This window comes from Schistocerca americana, chromosome 2 (assembly GCF_021461395.2).
Source record: "Schistocerca americana isolate TAMUIC-IGC-003095 chromosome 2, iqSchAmer2.1, whole genome shotgun sequence".
Classification (NCBI taxonomy): domain Eukaryota; kingdom Metazoa; phylum Arthropoda; class Insecta; order Orthoptera; family Acrididae; genus Schistocerca; species Schistocerca americana.
Genome location: NC_060120.1, coordinates 671,548,326 through 671,567,585, shown reverse-complemented (window position 1 = coordinate 671,567,585; position 19,260 = coordinate 671,548,326). Strand labels below are relative to the sequence as shown.

The 19,260-nt window shown below is 44.3% G+C and overlaps 1 protein-coding gene across 1 annotated transcript in view; it reads right to left on the bottom strand.

Moving 5' to 3' along the window:
• Positions 1-19,260, bottom strand: part of LOC124594324 (uncharacterized transmembrane protein DDB_G0289901-like) — a 433,352-nt gene that overhangs the window by 33,609 nt on the left and 380,483 nt on the right. Inside the window, exon 7 of the mRNA XM_047132687.1 lies at positions 9,859-9,979. Coding sequence (XP_046988643.1) covers positions 9,859-9,979 — 121 coding nt within the window. The remainder of the gene's footprint in view (positions 1-9,858; positions 9,980-19,260) is intronic.

Genomic DNA, 19,260 nt, shown 5'->3' with positions numbered 1-19,260 from the left:
CTATAAAAATTAGTATTTCACTTCTCGGTTAGCTGTGAAGATACATGTGTTAGGGAACGGAAGTTTATACGGAAATGTTAGCACAGGAACGCAAAAGGCATGATTAGCAAAAACCTTGGACTCCAACTATTAGATCGCTTCGATGAGAAGTGCATTCGGAAGAGACCATGCTTCCATGACCTGAATTAGCGTGAATACTTTAGGAGGTGTTGCAATTAGGGAACAACATAAAAATTCGGTTAAGGGAAGCAGAAAAATCGCTGCAGACCATACAGTCTATGTATGTTCTTCTATAGATATCTGTAGATCAGAGAATCGTCAGTCAACTGTTCCATAGTGTACCGTTTCACATCCCTCAATGGCCTTAGGAAACTACATAAACTCAAATGTGGTTTCCTCTTATGGTTATTGTCGATTTTTATGGCACTGCATGTGCTCTCCATTGTAGAATCTATGTTACGAATCAATATAAAAGATACTGCTCGTACTCATCTGATATCGTATTCAGAAGTGTTGCTTGCTGGCTGCTTGGAGCACTGCTGACGCAGAGTACCAAATAATTGAGCAGGAGCGTCGCGACTGTTGTGTTAGACTGTGATAGTACTTTCAGAACCTGTACGTAAAATATGTCTTTGACCATAGATATAATTCTCCGATGTAAACAAAGACGTCAGTCAGCAGCATGGAGGATACTGCGCTGTTGTTGTGTAAGACACAAGTAGAAAAGTACGATATTGCAGTGTGTGTTATCCTGATGACAATGCACTGCGGCGACGACAGCTGTTATGAAACACATCAGATGAATTGGCAATTGCGAATAATGACTACCATCAACTGCGGAATAGAAGGATGACAGTGAAAATTTGTGCTGGACCGGGATTCGAACCCGGATTTCCCGCTTATCAGGAGCGGTTGCCTTACCAATTACTTTTTTGTTGATCTCAATTTGTTCTATATTGTTCGTTGAATTTGTTCGGGGCGGATGTCCGATGACACCCGTTTAGGTTCTTCGTTGACCCATTCATTCAGTTTTCTATTACAGAGGATAGCTAACCCTCTGATCGAACGCTGAGCTACCGTGCTGGCAACCATTTGGCTATCCGTACACGAGTCACGGCTAGACCCAAACTTCCATCCGTCGTCAACCATACGTCTACGATCTGTACTCGCACATCCCGTACAGATCAGACGGTGTGTTTGAAAGTCGCATACCAGGTATCTTCACCAACAACGGATGAATTTCCACACGTGACCGTCAAAAGCAAATAATTTTATGTCGGCACGTTCATCCATTTGAGCGAAACGATCACAACTGCATGAAAAAGCCATATAAACAAATCTATGCTGCAGTCTTCACTTCACACTATTACACATCACATACAGTATAAACAAATCAGAAACAAGTTTAAATGGTATGAACGCTATCTTTGAACCAGGCCGAAATCTTCTCTCCTTTTGATTGTATATGTTTACTGTTTTTAATGTTCTCGTCAAGTTTCGGAGCTAAACTTTACTTTCAATGATAACATTTCGGATTTCATCTGGCGTCAACTACAGTATGACAGCTTCCGAAGTGAATAATTTTTATTAGAATCGCTAAAAAACAACACTAACTCGAACTAAACCGTCGATTATCGGGAAGTGGGATTGAAACGGTCTGTTATTAAAAACTGTATCTCTGGGAACTGTGCTGTATATTTTGCCGACGTTTATGATATGAAAAATTAATCAATATCAAGCGTACACTGGTAACTCACTGACTGGGTTGTGTGAGTGGCATTCGGTAGCATAGCTATTTTGAAACAAGTTCGCCGATCCTTGCTCCATCTATGCCATTAGTGTTAGCACATGTTGCTAATATTACGCGCAGCTAGTGTAATGTCTGCTGTTTTATAATCTCTCTCAATTACGTAACTCACATGTTGAAAGGTTACTGATTTTCTGTAATCTGTAGGTAATAAGATCGTAAAGTAAATTTTCTCAAGAGGCTATTTTCTTCACTTGAACAGTATAGAAGAATAGCAGACTTTGCTAAGTATGGCTTGGTTTTACGTTACTGACAATTAAAATTGCTCCACCAAGAAGAAATGCAGATGATAAACGGGTATTCATTGGACAAATATATTATACTAGAACTGACATGTGATCACATTTTCAAAACAATTTGGGTTCGTAGATCCTGAGAAATCAGTGCCCAGAACAACCACTTCTGGCCGTAATAACGGCCTTGATACGCCTGGGCATTGAGTCAAACAGAGCTTGGATGGCGTGTACAGGTACAGCTGCCCATGCAGCTTCAACACGATACCACAGTTCATCAAGAGTAGTGACTGGCGTATTGTGACGAGCGAGTTGCTCGGTCAACCATTGACCAGATGTTTTCAGTTGGTGAGAGACCTGGAGAATGTACTGGCCAGGGCAACAGTCGAACATTTTCTGTACCCAGAAAGGCCCGTACAGGACCTGCAACATGCGGCCGTGCATTATCCTGCTGAAATGTAGGGTTTCGCAGGGATCGAATGAAGGGTAGAGCCACGGGTCGTAACATATCTGAAATGTAACTTCCACTGTTCAAAGTGTCGTCAAGGCGAACAAGAGGTGACCGAGACGTGTAACCAATGGCACGCCGTACCATCATGGCGGGTGATACGCCAGTATGGCGATGACGAATACACGGTTCCAATGTGCGTTCACCGCGATGTCGCCAAACACGGATGTGACCATCATGATACTGCAAACAGAACCTGGATTCATCCGAAAAAATGACGTTTTGCCATTCGTGCACCCAGGTTCGTCGTTGAGTACACCATCGCAGGCGCTCCTGTCTGTGATGCAGCGTCAAGGGTAACCGCAGCCATGGTCTCCGAACTGATAGTCCATGCTGCTGCAAACGTCGTCGAACTGTTCGTGCAGATGGTTGTTGTCTTGCAAACATCCCCAGCTGTTGACTCAGGGATCGAGACGTGGCTGCACGCAATTTTAATGGCCAGTAGTGTAATTAAACATTCGCTACATAGAGAGCACCCATGAATACGAGTGATCGCAGGATAATGAAACATAATGGAAACAACAGTAAGGACACGGGGAAGAGCAATAACGAATAAATCATTGAAAGAATATATTTAGATTTCCATGTGAAATGTAACATTTATTAACTGCGTACCATCTCTAGGTTCCAGGTTACAAAAGTTGCTTAGCGTGACCACCATGTGTACCCACGGCAGCTTGGAACTGCACAAGAATACCATTTCACAATTGTTCGCAGCAGTTTTTGAACGGTGAAGCACAGAATATTCGGCAGTTATGACACAGCTCGTGCAAAGCTTGAAGCTCGCATATCGCGCCCAGCATTCTCAGCTATGGCAACAGTAACTTCGCTGTGGCGCCAGTGACAGTCTGCCTCCTCCAGGAGTAGTTCCCAAATCGCCTGTTAATCCGAAGTTCCCAATCATGATCTTCCACGACGGTGCAGAAAGAAGGCCTCCCCCTTAACGCGTCGATATTCGCGAAGGGCAGCAGCACTATTGCTGTTGTTTTGTGAAATCAGCTTTACGAGTAAAGCCCTCCTCACCTCGTCCAGACCCAGGCCGACGGTATTCAACTGCTGTGCCCACTGATGCTTGTGTTTCAACCCTACGTCGCCGTACCACCACCGGTGCCTAACGGCTAGTCACGACACTAACACCACAAACACCGGAAATTCTTCAGCGCACAGTCTGAACGTCGTTGAGTACCCATACCGTAAATAGTTTTCTGTCTACACTGTCTCTAGCACCGAATGCTCAATTATAACCATGCTGTATGAAGATACACTACTGGCCACTAAAATTGCTACACCACGAAGGTGACGCGCTACAGACGCGAAATTTAACCGACAGGAAGAAGATGCTGTGATATGCAAATGATTAGCTTTCCAGAGCATTCACACAAGGTTGGCGCCAGTGGCGACACCTACAACGTGCTGACATGAGGAAAGTTTCCAGCCGATTTCTCATTCACAAACAGCAGTTGACCGGCGTTGCCTGGTGAAACGTTATTGTGAAGCCTCGTGTAAGGAGGAGAAATGTGTACCATCGCGTTTCCGACTTTGATAAAGGTCGGATTGTAGCCTATCGCGATTGCGGTTTATCGTATCGCGACATTGTTGCTCGCGTTGGTCGAGATCCAATGACTGTTAGCAGAATATGGAATCGGTGGGTTCAGAAGGTAATACGGAACGCCGTGCTGGATCCCAACGGCCTCGTATCACTAACAGTCGAGATGACAGGCCTCTTATCCGCATGGCTGTAACGGATCGCGCAGCCACGTCTCTATCCCTGAGTAAACAGATGGGGACATTTGCAAGACAGCAACCATCTGCACGAACAGTTCGACGACGTTTTGCAGCAGCATGGACTATCAGCTCGGAAAAAATTCGAATGGCTCTGAGCACTATGGGACTTAACATCTGTGGTCATCAGTGCCCTAGAACTACTTAAACCTAACTAACCTAAGGACATCACACACATCCATTCCCGAGGCAGGATTCGAACCTGCGACCGTAGCGGTCGCTCCGTTCCAGACTACAGCGCCTAGAACCGCACGGCCACTCCGGCCGGCTATCAGCTCGGAGACCGTCGCTGCCGTTACCCTTGACGCTGCAGCACAGACAGGAGAGCCTGCGATGGTGTACTCAACGACGAACCTGGGTGCACGAATGGCAAAACGTCATTTTTTCGGATGAATCCAGGTTCTGCTTACAGCATCATGATGGTCGCATCCGTGTTTGGCGACATCGCGGTGAACGCACATTGAAAGCGTGTATTCGTCATCGTCATACTGGCGTCTCACCCGGCGTGATGGTATGGGGTGCCATTGGTTACACGTCTCGGTCACTTCTTGTTCGCCTTGACGACACATTGAACAGTGCACGTTACATTTCAGATATGTTACGACCCGTGGCTCTACCCATCATTCGATCCCTGCGAAACCCTACATTTCAGCAGGATAATGCACGACCACATATTGCAGGTCCTGTACGGGCCTTTCTGGATACTGAAAATGTTCGACTGCTGCCCTGGTCAGCACATTTTCCACATCTCTCACCAATTGAAAACGTCTGGTCAATGGTGGCCGATCAATTAGCTTGTCACAATACACCAGTCACAACTCTTGATGAACTGTGGTATCGTGTTGAAGCTGCAAGGGCAGCTGTACTTGTACACGCCATCGAAGCTCTGTTTGACTCAATGCCCAGTCGTATCATGGCCGTTATTACGGCCAGAGGTGGTTGTTCTTGGCACTGATTTCTCAGGATCTATGCACCCAAATTGCGTGAAAATGTAATCACATGTCAGTGCTAGTATAATATATTTGTCCAATGCATACCCGTTTATCATCTGCATTTCTTCTTGGTGTAGCAATTTTAATGGCCAGTAGTGTACATGGTTTTTATACTCCCCACTTCTGTCTCTGGACAACTACAAGCATTGGACCGATCTGCGCACTTCTATGTTACTTTACTTGACTGAATGACTAAGTGAACGCGAGCCAAAGTAACTCTTTCGTGTTATCACGGATCTTTTAGGTTACACTCGCATTCGCAGAGGAGGAATGGCGCACGTAGTTCGAATGTAACTAATAGCTCGAGGATCTCAAAGGATTGTTCTGTCGACGAAATGGGCAACTGAACACGCAAAATGTAAATTGTCGAAGTCTCCGAAATCTTCGATTTCTCAAGCGATCTCGAAATTTCAGTAATGGAAAGGTGTAAAAATTTTATCAGTTCGATTGATACAGAAAAGAGTTTGTTTTAAATTCGTGTTAGGTTATTGTAATATGATAGTACTATCTACTTCCTTTTACGAAGTTGAAAAATGCTACTACGAAAGGATGTGAATCTTTCAACGTTAAAATTACTCCGAACTTCAGTCAGTTTCTTCACGTAAGAAATAAATTATTAAGCGTCGCCCCTCTCCTCTTAACATAGCAGAAGAAAAAAGACTTTGTATAGATCTATTTTGTGAGGAAGAAATACGATAAATGCATGTTGACTTTTCAAAGTAAATTTTGTATGTGATATTTCCAGCATCGTTCTCTTCATTTGAACTGCACTAAATACAAGTCTGATCATTGCTGATGTGCTTCAATAGTTAGAAATCTTTCGTTTGTGTGCATAACTGTCTTAACCACCAGAAGTTACCTTCAAGGCATATAAAGAAATTGTAATGCCAACGTTCCTTGGTCTAAGAAGGTCTGCTTCATATTTTCTCCAGTATTTTTTGTATTTCTTTCATACCTGTTTTATTAACTTGACGGCCAACGAGACTGTAGTGGAAATTTTTAAAATGCGCAGCAATAACACTACTATGAAAACATTTGTAAGAGTGCAACCAGTTATAGAATTATACCTACTGTTAATGTATATTCATTACGGGAAAAAATGGGTGTTATTGATGAAGAGATCAATGAAACACAGATGTATTGCTACAGCACTTTAATATTATAAAAATGAATTATTACAGTCATTAAACCTAAAGGAAAAATAAATAAATAAATAAATAATGTCTGATAAAAACAAAAGCTACAAGTGGAAATGATGTTCTACAGTCGACACATTAGCTTTGTGCTTGTATCTCAATATCATAAAAAATTTCTTTTGGAGTAATGTAATCTTTTTTTTACGGAAGGAAGTTATAAAAAGAAGCAATTATTAAGTTTTTTTGCTAAAGATATGCAAAAAACCGCTATATTCGGTTTGACACTTGAATTGCAGAGGCGCTTTGGGGCAGCTCCAGAGAGCAGAGAGCAGAGATAGGAAGAAACCACATAAAAGTGAAAACACAGGTAAGTGAAAGATGGCTAAACTAACAAAATTATCATTAGATGCGATAGTAGACCTGCTTGGTCTAAGGTGTTACAGATCCAAAACTGACAATCCGAACTCAGTGACTCTATCTTCGTTTGAATTTGGAGGATGTGATTGATGTCTCCCCATGACATACGCACTATTATCCCGTAGGAACATACAGACTTTTTTAGTTAGCTCTCATAATGCCGTGCAGCTGGATTTCCTGGCTGAGGGATAGAGGGGTAGAGATTACCAGATAATTATAACATCGCATAAGCTGTGCGATAAAACTAATGTGTGCACGGTCCTCACGACTGTACAGGAGACAGTGTGAAGGTCCCTGTTTTACTTATTTTTTTTACGACAGTTTGCTATCAATTCTGATCGTGTCAAATGGTAATAAATAGTCGATGATCTTTAAGGAAAAGTGTGACATATTAATAACTGCAATTGTAAAAATCAGTTCGTAAATCTGTACTACGTACTTTTTGGGATTGTGTAGTGCAAGCGGTATCGTTTTGGAAAGCTATGTTCTACTGAAAATTATCAAGTGTGTAACGTTATACAACTTTATTTGCTGTAGAATTTGCTCAATCTCCAACATATTAGCCATACATCAGCTTTTGCTAATCATAAACGCATATCTTCCCTGGTTTATCACCCCTCTAACGAATCGCTCCCGCAGCAGATGTCATTTTCCAACACCTCGTCAAGGTACGTGTTTGTAGGCACGCGAAACTACAATTATAATGGTCCTATTTACAAACAAGTTGTACGTCTGGCGGCCTGTTGGTGTCGCGTGTGGAGAAATGTCGACCATTCAGCTCACATACACTTAACACTGGCTGTGTAAGAGGGTGGAAGGGCTGTTAACGGCATTCCGTTCTTGCCGAGCGTGATTCTTATAGAGCTCGGCTTCAGCCTCAGTCTTGCTTTTTCAACTTTATGAACACTGGGGCCAGGGAAACCACATACATTATTTTAATTTTCAGTTATATGAAGTAGTTACCACATGCATATATGTCATCTGTGACGTTTTCGACCATAGTGGTTATTACTGATTACATTTATTTTCAACCTCATTTATTTTCAGTTAATCAATTTGTTAAATCATATCCCATGTTAAAAGTTTTATTCAGTAGCAGTAGTGACTGTTCCCACGACATGATAGCTTTTTACTGATTACATTCAGCTACGTTAAGCTACGGTGTTGCCATAATCGACCCCATGTGAACACTTATGCGTCTAGCTACATACAGAATGAGAATGTGCAAATTCCTACACGCCAAAATTATCTTTTGTTTGTATCAGATTTCATCGTTGAATGAGAATAGGACCCACTTGGAACGATTTCAGAAACCTATGATTGAATTAGCTGTTTATAATGACATTCTCAGTTTTATTAAATAAATGAAAAACTAGATTTCACTTATGACAGTTAGCAACAGCTGAACACATACAGCGTATTGACTGCCGAGAATGGTGGTCCGCAGTGAGGCTGCTAATGTCTACGTCTTAATAAGACCGCACCTCTGTGTCAGTGGGATCGATGTTTCAAGTCGTCAATTTTATGAACAGTTTAATTATGTTCGTTACTGAAAATTGTGTAGAGAATACAGAACATCCGAAATGAAGAAGTTGGGTTGTGATATGAGAGAAAGAGACCTCTTCCTACTCTCACAAATCTCAGACGGTGCCTGTACTCTTGAATAGCAAGGAGAACACTTGCATCAGGCCACTAAGTACATAATACATGTTATGGGAGAAGATGGAATGAAAGTATAGTGCCGCGCGGGATTAGCCGAGCGGTCTAAGGCGCTGCAGTCATGGACTGTGTGGCTGATCCTGGCGGAGGTTCGAGTCCTCCCTCGGGCATAGGTGTGTGTGTGTGTGTGTTTGTCCTTAGGATAATTTAGGTTAAGCTTAGGGACTGATGACCTTAGCAGTTAAGTCCCATAACATTTCACACACGTTGTTGGATGTTGAAGTAGCACTGTAAAAATGAAGCTACTGCGAAGAAATCAATGGAAAGAGAAAGTATGAAAATTAAATGTGAGTACCACACTGTTATTAAGACAAATATTTGTGGTATTTTTAGTGGTTGCCTAAAGGTAAATAAAGATAAATAAATGAGTAAATAAATATTATAAAACTATGGGCTTTGATTGACAGCTTATTTTTGTCTGTACTTCAGTGACTCAAATCTTTAAAATGTGAGATCTTAGTTTGTGAAATTTCTGACGTAGCAGAACAAAATAAAAGTAATTTCCAAAGTTAGTGTTATAAACTGATTATAAACATTTTTGAGAAATCATCTAATATCGATACTAAAAGTTTTTGAGAAATCGCCTAGTAAAAATTTTAAATATTTAGTCTCGTCACAATTAAAATTATAGTTTGAGTGACACGCTATTTTTGAAAATACGATATTACAATGTAACCAACACGATACCAGAAATAGAAGAAGCACGCTACTAGCTAGTACATCGGAACAAAACAGTGTATGCGATGACTGCTGAGGCAGGAAATACCTACAAGAGCGCCCACTGTAAGTTATATTTACAGATAAAAATACTTGAAAGTCTTCTCAGAACGTCAATTGTAGTTAAGTCGGCGTAAGTTGATCCCTGACAGTTGCAGTGGTCAAGGCGTGGTGGCCTCGCCATTTTCTAAACGTCTCTATGGCAACGCTTCACTCTTGTCAGAGCTCTGCAGACGGCTACTCTTTCGCCTGCAGCCGTTATCAGTTGAAAGCTGGCGTCAGTGCTGTGAACTGTCAGGGATCTTCTTACACCGTCTCGAATATAGCCACAGAGAGGTATGACATGGGTCATTCGCTTGACCATCCCTGTGTGGTTGCCGCATTTATTTCTGTAGCAAACGGGGAGACTTGTGTGTCACAAGTCCACGGAGAGGGCTGCGGGCAGCCAGGAGCAGGTCAGTAGCAGCAGCAGCAGGCGGCCCGGTGCCCTGCAGGCAGAAGCCACGCCTGATCCTGCCCCTGCAGCAGTGGCGGCAGCCGCACTCACCAGCTGGGACGCGTCGTCCGCCTGCGAGCCGCCGCACTCGGAGCGGCCCGTGGCCCACGCGTGGTTGCACACGCCCGTCGCCGGGTCGAAAACCGCGCCCTCTCCGCACTCGAAGTCGTACCTGCAACAGTGCGCAAGGCAACCTCAGCACAGCAGTCAACACACTGGCACGACGCTATTCCACGGGCAGGGCTGGTCAGACCAAAACAATACCAACAAGTCGCAAATGCAATCTAGCAAATCATTTAAATACCTGGGTGTATACTGTGGTGACAAAAATCATGGGAGAGCTATATTCACAAATAAAGATGGCGGTAGTATCTAGTACACAAGGTATAAAAGGGCAGTGCATTGGCGGAGCTCTTCCCCATCAGAGTCTCTGTACTCCCTCCTGCCTTGTCTTCCCTCTTCATCTCCTGCCCCACCAGTCTCCTGCCTCTTGGTGCACCGGCTGACGCCCCTACTACCTTCATCTCGCCCCCTCCCCTGCTGCCCCTTGCTCTCCACTCCTTTTCCATCCTCTCCGCACTCTCCCTCGGCAGGTCCCAACTGGCAGTTTTATTCTTCATCGTGTGTGCTCCAAGTGGGTTTAAAGTGTGTTGCTCTGGAGTGTTTTTAATACTGTGACCGGCTTTTAACCTGTGCGTGTGACTTCAGTGTCTCCTTTGTGTTTTAAGAATCGCCAACTGTGTCTTTTAACTTCATTTCGACTTTTTTAATTGTCCTCCCATGAACGTCTGCATGTCAGTGAATTTTTACCTCCATATTTTGTATACACTTTATTTTGAATGCTCTCTGGAATTTTCTTTTTTACATGTATGCGAGAGAATCGTTTACATGTGAATTTGGCCTTACACATTGACACTCCCTTGTTGGAATTTTATATGTAACATTTTTATGTGTAATATTTTGTTCTTGTATTAGTTGTCATATCACTCGGCTGTAGAGCGGCGGATTGTGCCGCTGACAGCCCTCCCCTGCCCATATGGGGCAGGGGAATGAAATCACAATAAAGAAAAAAAAAGAGCGGAGCTCTCATTTGTACTCAGGTTGTAGTAACCAAAACCAACCGCGGGAACGCCTTGGGCTGCGGATCGGAGCCGCCAGGCGGGGAAGCCGCCGGCGGTGGAGCACGCACCACCGGGTAAACACAAGGAGCAGTCGGACGACAGACCAACGACAACCGACACAACAAGGAAGAGATAACAACGAATGCTTGTAGAAACCACAACACCAAACACCAACAATAAATCCACTCGGAACCAGAGCCAGGCAAATGTCAACAACGAGCAACGACCAGAACGCAGTACCGCCGAGATAGAGAGGCAATCCAGAGCGAGTACCAGACTGGCTGAACTAGGTTTTTTTTTTTTTTTTTTTTTTTTTTTTTTACTTTATTGTTAGTTTAAAACCTGTACAATTCAGGTAGGCTGGCAGCGGCACACTACGCCGCTCTTCAGCCATAGCGTTTTACAAGAGTATAAAACATGGTGAATGACAATGAACAAAGTGACGGGCAAAAGAGAGAGGTCACAGAGACATAAAAAAAACACGGAGTCGTTCACATGTGACGATAACAACACGGAAAACACGTCGGCACGGCGCACAAAACACTGGTGAGTCCGACGGCACAAGTGAACGTAGGAGTGGGATGGCGGACACCAAAAACACTATATGACGTCACACACACGAAGCACAAAAGGCGACGATCTCCGGCGCGCGAATGTTCACTATACGTGTGCGAGTCCGGGGACCTGCCAAGAGAGGAGGAGGAGGAAGGGGAGTGGGAGAGCGAGAGGGGAGAGCAGAGATGCCACGGGCAGGGGAGATAGGGGGGAGGGAGGAAGGGGGAGAGGAAGCCCGGGGGAAGAGGGGGAAGGGAGGGGACAGGGAGATGGAAAAAGAAGGGAAGAGAAGAGAAGGGAGGGAGGGTGCCGAAAGGAAAGGACACGGGAAGTGGGCTGAACTAGGGCAGAGCGGGTCCCTATATACGAAACCGGAGGGAGCGGCCATTGGCCGCTGTCTGCACGTGCCGTAGCGGTGGCGCCCTCGCTGCGCGAGAGCCACTGCACGGAAGAACCGCCGCGGACGCGGAGCCCTCTATGGGCTGGCCACGTCCATTTGTTCTGCCGCGTGTTCGACTTCCGCGGCGGGAGGTACTAGACAGGTGATTCATATAAAAAGTTTTCCGACGTGATTATGACCGCAGGACGGGAATTAACTGACTTTGAACGCGGAATGGTACCCTGAGTTAGATGCATGGGACATTCCATTTTGGAAATCGTTATGGAATTCAATATACCGAGATCCACAGTGCCAAGAATATGCCGGGAATACCAGATTTCAGGCATTACCTCGCACCACGGACAGTGCAGTGGCCGACGGCCTTCATTTAACGACCAAGAGCAGTGGCGTTTGCTTAGAGTTATCGGTGCTAACAGACAGGCAACACTGCCTGAAATAATCGCAGATTTCAACGTCGGACGTACGGCGAACTTATCCGTTAGGACGTTATTGTGATCTTCAGTCCAGAAAACTGATCAAATGCAGCTCTCCGTGCTACTCTCGCCTGTGCAAGCCTCTTCATCTCTCACTAACTACTGCAGCCTATGTCCCTATGAATCTGCTTACTGTATTCATCTCTTGCTCTCCCGCTACGATTTTTAACCCCCCTCGCTTCCCTCCAGTGCTAAATTGGTGATCTATTGATGCCTCAGAATGTGTCCTGTCAACTGATCCCTTCGTCTAGTCAGTCTGTACCACAAGTTTCTCTTCTCATCAGTTCTGTTCAGTACCTCCTCATTAGTTAAGTGATCTACCCATTTAATCTTCAGCATTCTTCTGTAGCACCACATTTTGAAAGCGTCTTTTCTCATCCTGTTTATCGTCCATGTTTTACTTCCATACATGGCTACACTCCCTACAAATACTTTCTATTTACTATTTTAAGTATCTCATTTCCTAATCTAATTCCCTCAACATCACCTGATTTAATTCGACTACATTCCATTATCCCCGTTTTGCTTTTGTTGATGCTCATCTCATATCCTTCTTTCAAGATACTGTCCATTCCGTTCAACTGCTCTTCCAAGTCCTTAGCTGTCTCTGACAGAATTACAAACCTCAAAGTTTTTGTTTCTTCTCTCTGGACTTTAATTTCTACTCCAAATTTTTCTTTTTCCTCCTTTACTGCTTGTCCAATATAAGGATTGAATAATATCGGTGATAGGCTACAACCCTGTCTCACTCCCTTCTCAACCACTGCTTCCAGTTTGTGCCCCTCGACTCTGATGACTGCTATCTGGTTTCTGTATAAACTGTAAATAGGCTTTCGCTCCCTATATTTTATCCCATCCACCTTTAGAATTCGAAGAAAAAATTCAAGTCAACATTTTCAAAAGCTAAGCCTACAAATGTTATAAACGTAGGTTTGTCTTTCCTTAACCTAGCTCCTATGAGAAGTCGTAGAGTCTGTATTGCCTTGGGTGCTTCTACATTTCTCCGGAATCTAAACTGATCTTCCCCGAGGTCGACCTTTAGCCGTTTCTCCACTCATATGTGAAGGATTTGTGTTAGTATTTGGCAGCCGTGACTTATTAAACTGATAGTTCGGTAATTTTCACACATGTCAGCACCTGCTTTCTTTGGAATTGGGATTGTTATATTCTTCTTGAAGTCTGAAGTCTGAGGGTTTTTCACCTGTCTCATACACCTTGCTCACCAGATGGAATAGTTTTGACATGGCTATCAGTAGCTCTAACGGAGTGTAGTCTATTCCTGGGGCCTTGTTTCGACCGAAGTCTTTCAGTGGTTTGTCAAATTCTTCGTGCAGTGTTATATCTCCCTTCTCATCTTCCTCTGCGTCCTCATCCCTTTCCATAATAATGTCCTCAAGTACATCGCCCTTGCATAGACGCTCTGTATACTCCTTCCACCTGTCTGCTTTCCCTTCTTTGCTTAGGACTGATTTTCCATCTGAGCTTTTGATATTCATACAGCTGCTTCTGTTTTCTCCAAAGGTCTCTCTAACTTTTCTGTAAGCAGTATCTATCTTACCCCTAGTGATACATGCTTCTATATCCTTACATTTGTCCTCTAGCCATTCCTGCTTAGCCCTTTTGCACTTCCTGTCGATCTCATTTTTAGACATTGTATTCCATTTCGCTTGCTTCATTTATTGCATTTTCTCTTTTCATCAAATAAATTCAATATCTCTTTTGTTTTCCAAAGATTTCTATTAGCCCTCATCTTTTTACCTACTTGCTGCCTTCACTATTTCTCCTCTCAAGGCTACCCATTTTTCTTCTACTGTATCCCTTTCCCCTGCTCTTGACAATCGTTCCCTAATGCTCACTCTGAAACCCTCTACAACCTTTGGTTCTTTCAGTTTATCCAGGTCCCATCGCCTGAAATTCCCGCCTTTTTGCAGTTTCTTCAGTTTTAATCTGCAGTTCATAACCAATAAATTGTGGTCAGAGTACATATCTGCTCCTTGAAACGTCTTACAATTTAAAACCTGGTTCCGAAATCTCTGTCTTACCATTATATAATCTATCTGAAATCTTTCGGTGTCTCCAGGTATCTTCTACGTATACAACCTTTTCTCATGATTCTTAAACCAAGTTTCAGCTGTGATTAAATTATGCTGTGAGCAAAATTCTATCAGGCGGCTTCCTCTTTCATTCCTTACCCTCATCCCATATTCACCTACTACTTTTCCTTTTTTTCCTTTTCCCACTGTCGAATTCCAGTCTCCCATGAGTATTAAATTTTCGGCTCCCTTCACTATCTGAATAATTTGTTTCATCTCATCATATATTTCCTCAATCTCCTCCTCATCTGGGGAACTAGTTGGCATATAAGCTTATATTACTGTGGTGGGTGTGGTTTTAGTGTATATCTTGGCTACAATAATGCGTTCAGTGTGCTGTTCATAATAGCTTATCGCATTCCTATTTTTTTACTCGTTATTAAACCTACTCCTGCATTACGCCTATTTGATTTTGTGTTTATAACTCTTTATTCACCTGACCAGACGTTCTGTTCCTCCTGCCACCGAACTTCTCTAATTCCCACTCTATTTAACTTTAACCTATCCATTCCCCCTTTCGAATTTTCTGACCTACTTTCCCGATTAAGGGGTCTGACATTCCACGCTCCGATCCCTAGAACGCCAATTTTGTTTCTCCTGATAACGACGTCCTCCTGAGTAGTAACCGCCCGAAAATCCGAATGGAGAACTAATTTACTTCTGGAATATTTTACCCAAGAGGATGCCATCATAATTTAACCATACAGTAGAGTTGTATGCCCTTGGGAAAAATTACGATTGTAGTTTTCCCTTGCATTCAGCCGTTCGCAGTAGCAGCACAGCAAGGCCATTTTGATTAATTTTAAAACGCCAGATCAGTCAATCATCCAGAGTGGTGCCCCTGCAACTACTGAAAATGCTGATGCCTCTCTTCAGGAACCACACATCTGTCTGGCCTCTCAACAGACACCGCTCCATTGTGGTTGCATTTACTGTACGGCTATTGTATTGCTGAGGCACGCAAGCCTCCTCACCAACGGCAACGTCCATGGTTCATGAGTGTTGGAGGGGGGGGGGGGGGGAGAGAGAGGGAGGGCAATCCGTTACGACAGTGCAGCGAAATTTGGCGTTAATGGGCTATGGCAATAGTCGACCGACGCGAATACCTTTGCAACAACACGACATCGCCTGCAGCGCCACTCCTGGTCTCGTGATCATAACGGTTGGATCCTAGACAAATGGAAAACAGTGGCCTGGTCGGACGTGTCCCGACTTCAGTTGGTCAGAACTGATGGTAGATTTCGAGTGTGGCGCAGACCCCTCGACGTCATGGGCCGAAGTTGCCAACAAGGCACTGAGCAAGCTGGTGGTGGCTCCATAATGGTGTGGGTTGTGTTTAGATGGAATGGATTCGGTCCTCTGGTCCAACTGAACCGATAATTGTCAGCAAATGGTTATGTTTGGCTACTTGCAGACCATCTTCAGCCAATCATGGACTTCATGTTTCCAAACAACTATGGAATTTTATGGATGACAGTGCAACTTGTCACCATGCCACAACTGTTCGAGATTGGTTTGAAGAACATTCTGGACGGTTATTTGGCCACCCAGACCGTCCGACATGAATGCCATCGAACATTCATGGCACATAATCAAGAGGTTAAGTTCGTGCCCAAAATCATGTACAGGCAATCCTTTGACAGTTATGTACTACTCTAGTGGCATGAGACATTCCCGGGCAGGTCCACTGGGGGCCGAGTTGCACAATAATCCTGGGTTCAGTGTGGAGCGGCGATGGGGTGGGTGGACTTCTGTGGCCTGTGGTGGGGTTGTGAACCACTGAGGGCTACGGTGGGACGAAGCCTCTCTGTCGTTTCTAGGTCCCCCGTTTAATACATACATACATACATACTATAGGGGCAGTATGGCCCAATATATCGGCAAGGGACTGCCACCGACTTATTGAGTCGCTACCACGTCGAGTTGGTGCACTACGCCGGACAGAAGGAGATCGGACACGATATTAGCAGGTGTTCCACGACTTCTGTCATCTCAGTGTAACACGCCGTAAGGGTCTGAAAAGGGGTGATATAACAGAATCAGTCGTAGGTAAGGCAGGTGGCTCGGCTTTGATTCGTTGGTAGAATACTGACAAAATACGTTCAGTCTACAAAGAGACTGCTTAGAAAACACTTGCGAGACTCATCCTAGAATCCTGTTGAATTGTGTGGGATCCATAAGAAATAAGATTGAACGTATACGGAGAAGGATACCACGAATGCAGATTTGTCTGACCTACGGTAGAGTATCACAGAGAAGCTGAAGAAAACTCAACTGGCAGACGTTTGCGGTTAGACGAAAACTATCGCGTAGAAACCTTAAAAAGTTTCGAGGTCAAACTTTCCGTGAGGTACCTAGGAACGTACTACAGTCTCCTGCGTATCGCTCCTGTAGGGATCGCGAAGACAAGTTTAGACTAATTACAGCTCTCACAGGGGCGTAATCATTCTTCACCCATTCGGTACTTGAGTATAGTGGGAAGAAGCCATAGCAACTGGTACAATAGGAAGTACTCTCAGCCGTGCACTGAACGGTAGTTTCTAGAGTGTGGTGCTAGACAGAAAAACACAAACATCCAGATGTAGTTCAGGCACTTATTGTTCTAGTCGTGTGCGACCGTAAACAAACTACAATTTGGCCGCTACGGGGAGGGGAGAGTTGCAGGGGAACAAGTCTTGCCTTCCTCCCGCAGGGATGGCAGTCTACATCCCTGAGTTATTTTACCACAAAAACAGAACTGGCACATCGTTACAGGTGTCGTGAGAATAATACTCAGCCCCACGACTTAACATACTTAGTCGCTTCACACGCACAATGCAAGTGACAGAGGTGTACGTAAAGCATTGCTGCACCCCGGAAAAGTTCGGTGTGCGATTTGCGAATTTTTAAAGTTTTTTTCCTGCCACGGCTAGGCAGTACAGGTCAGCTCGGCCGATGTGCTAATCACTTAAGCCACTGGTCGGTGTTGTTGACATTCCGCAAAACACTCCGGGAGACGGGGTTACGCGACATCAGTCAACAATCGAGCGATTGGAGCAGCTAATACAGCTTGACCAAGAGTGAAGTAATATTTTGTATCTGGGGCACTTGGGTGCTACAGAGAAACTCACACGTTGCAAACTTAACCGGGCCTAGCAACGAATCTATGAAAATCGCGCCCAGTGAGATTCGCGCCCAACCAGAAATGTGTGAGATTCGCGCCCAATACCTGCTCCCTTTGTGTCGGGCTTACCTGCGCCCGGGCCGTCCTAATCACCCTAAACTACCTGCTCATCGGACACAGGGACCTGCCCCCCTGGTACTAGGGACAGCCGCCGACTGTCTGATACACAAACACAGCCTTAGTGCCGCTTTGGCTGTCGAAGAGTTCACATCGCGCGATTCGTGTATTTTTGACACAGTAGTTCAGATATGGAATTTTCAACCACTGATCACGGTAAGCCATGTTGCCACCACGAAGTTTATCCTTACATAGTGAAGATAACTAAAGAAGATGGAACAGTAACGTGGCGCTGTTCAAGACAGAGAACAAACCACTGCCGAGGAATGCTGAAAACGAAGGATCCGACAGTGCTTTTTTCATTCGAGCGTCAATGTGGACCTCCGGATGTCGCTCGATTGGAAGTAAGGAAGACTTTGAACCACGCAAAGAAGAGGGCAAGAGACGGAGAGACGTCTATTTCAAAAATATATTGAGAGGAGCTGGGTTGCCTGCAAAATCGAGGCTGTGATTTTGTCACTGAAATGCCAGAGCAGCAAACAACGAAGAGAGATTTGTACTACCAGCGGGCAAAATCACAGGGAAATGAGAGAGATCCACCGACAAGAGAAGAAATTGACCTAAAGGCAGATTTACTAGCTATGAACGATGGCAGCAGATTTCTGTTAAGCGACGACAAACTAGGAGAGAGGATAATAGTTTTTAGCGGAAGAGCAGGAAGAGAGGCTCTAAGGAGTAAATGAGACTTTTTTATGGATGGTACGTTCAAGTGCTGCAGCAAACACTTTTCGCAAATATACACCATTCACGCCAACTTTGGGAGTACAAATAATGAGACAAACATCTATCCAGTTGCCTTTGCACTACTGCCAAACAAAAGAAAAGAGACGTACGTCCGTCTTTTCCGAAATTTGATGGAAAAAATTCCAGAATGGAAACCTGCAAACGTGACCGTAGACTTCGAATCAGCTGCGATTTCAGCAATTAAAGTTGTATTTCCGACAGCTGAAGTGCATGGATGTTATTTCCATATGAAAAAGTGTCTCTGGAGAAAAGTTCAAGAGCTAGGACTTACTCGTGAATGCAAAGAAAACTAAGAAGTGAGACAACATGTTCGCATGTGTGCTGCGCTGGCGTTTCTACGGCCTGAAGATGTATGTGATGGTTGGCTGGAGATACATTCACGTGCACCGGATATCCCCAAACTTTCTGAATTTTTTGACTACTTCGTAGATAGATGGTTGGAAAATGAAGAAACCCATATCAACCTCTGGAGTTGCTACAAGTGGCGCCACCGAACAACCACCGCTGTAGAAGGTTGGCACCACAAAATTAATAACATGCTTGCTACACCAAATCCGAAAATTAATGACGTTATTAGGTGTTTGAAAAGAGAAGCAGAAAATTCAGCGTGCGCCTTAATGAGGGCAGAACTAAATGGCTCTGAGCACTATGGGACTTAACATCTGAGGTCATCAGTCCCCTAGAACTTAGAACTACTTAAACCTAACTAACCTAAGGACATCACACACATCCGCCCGAGGCAGGATTCGAACCTGCGACCGTAGCGGTCGCTCGGTTCCAGACTGTA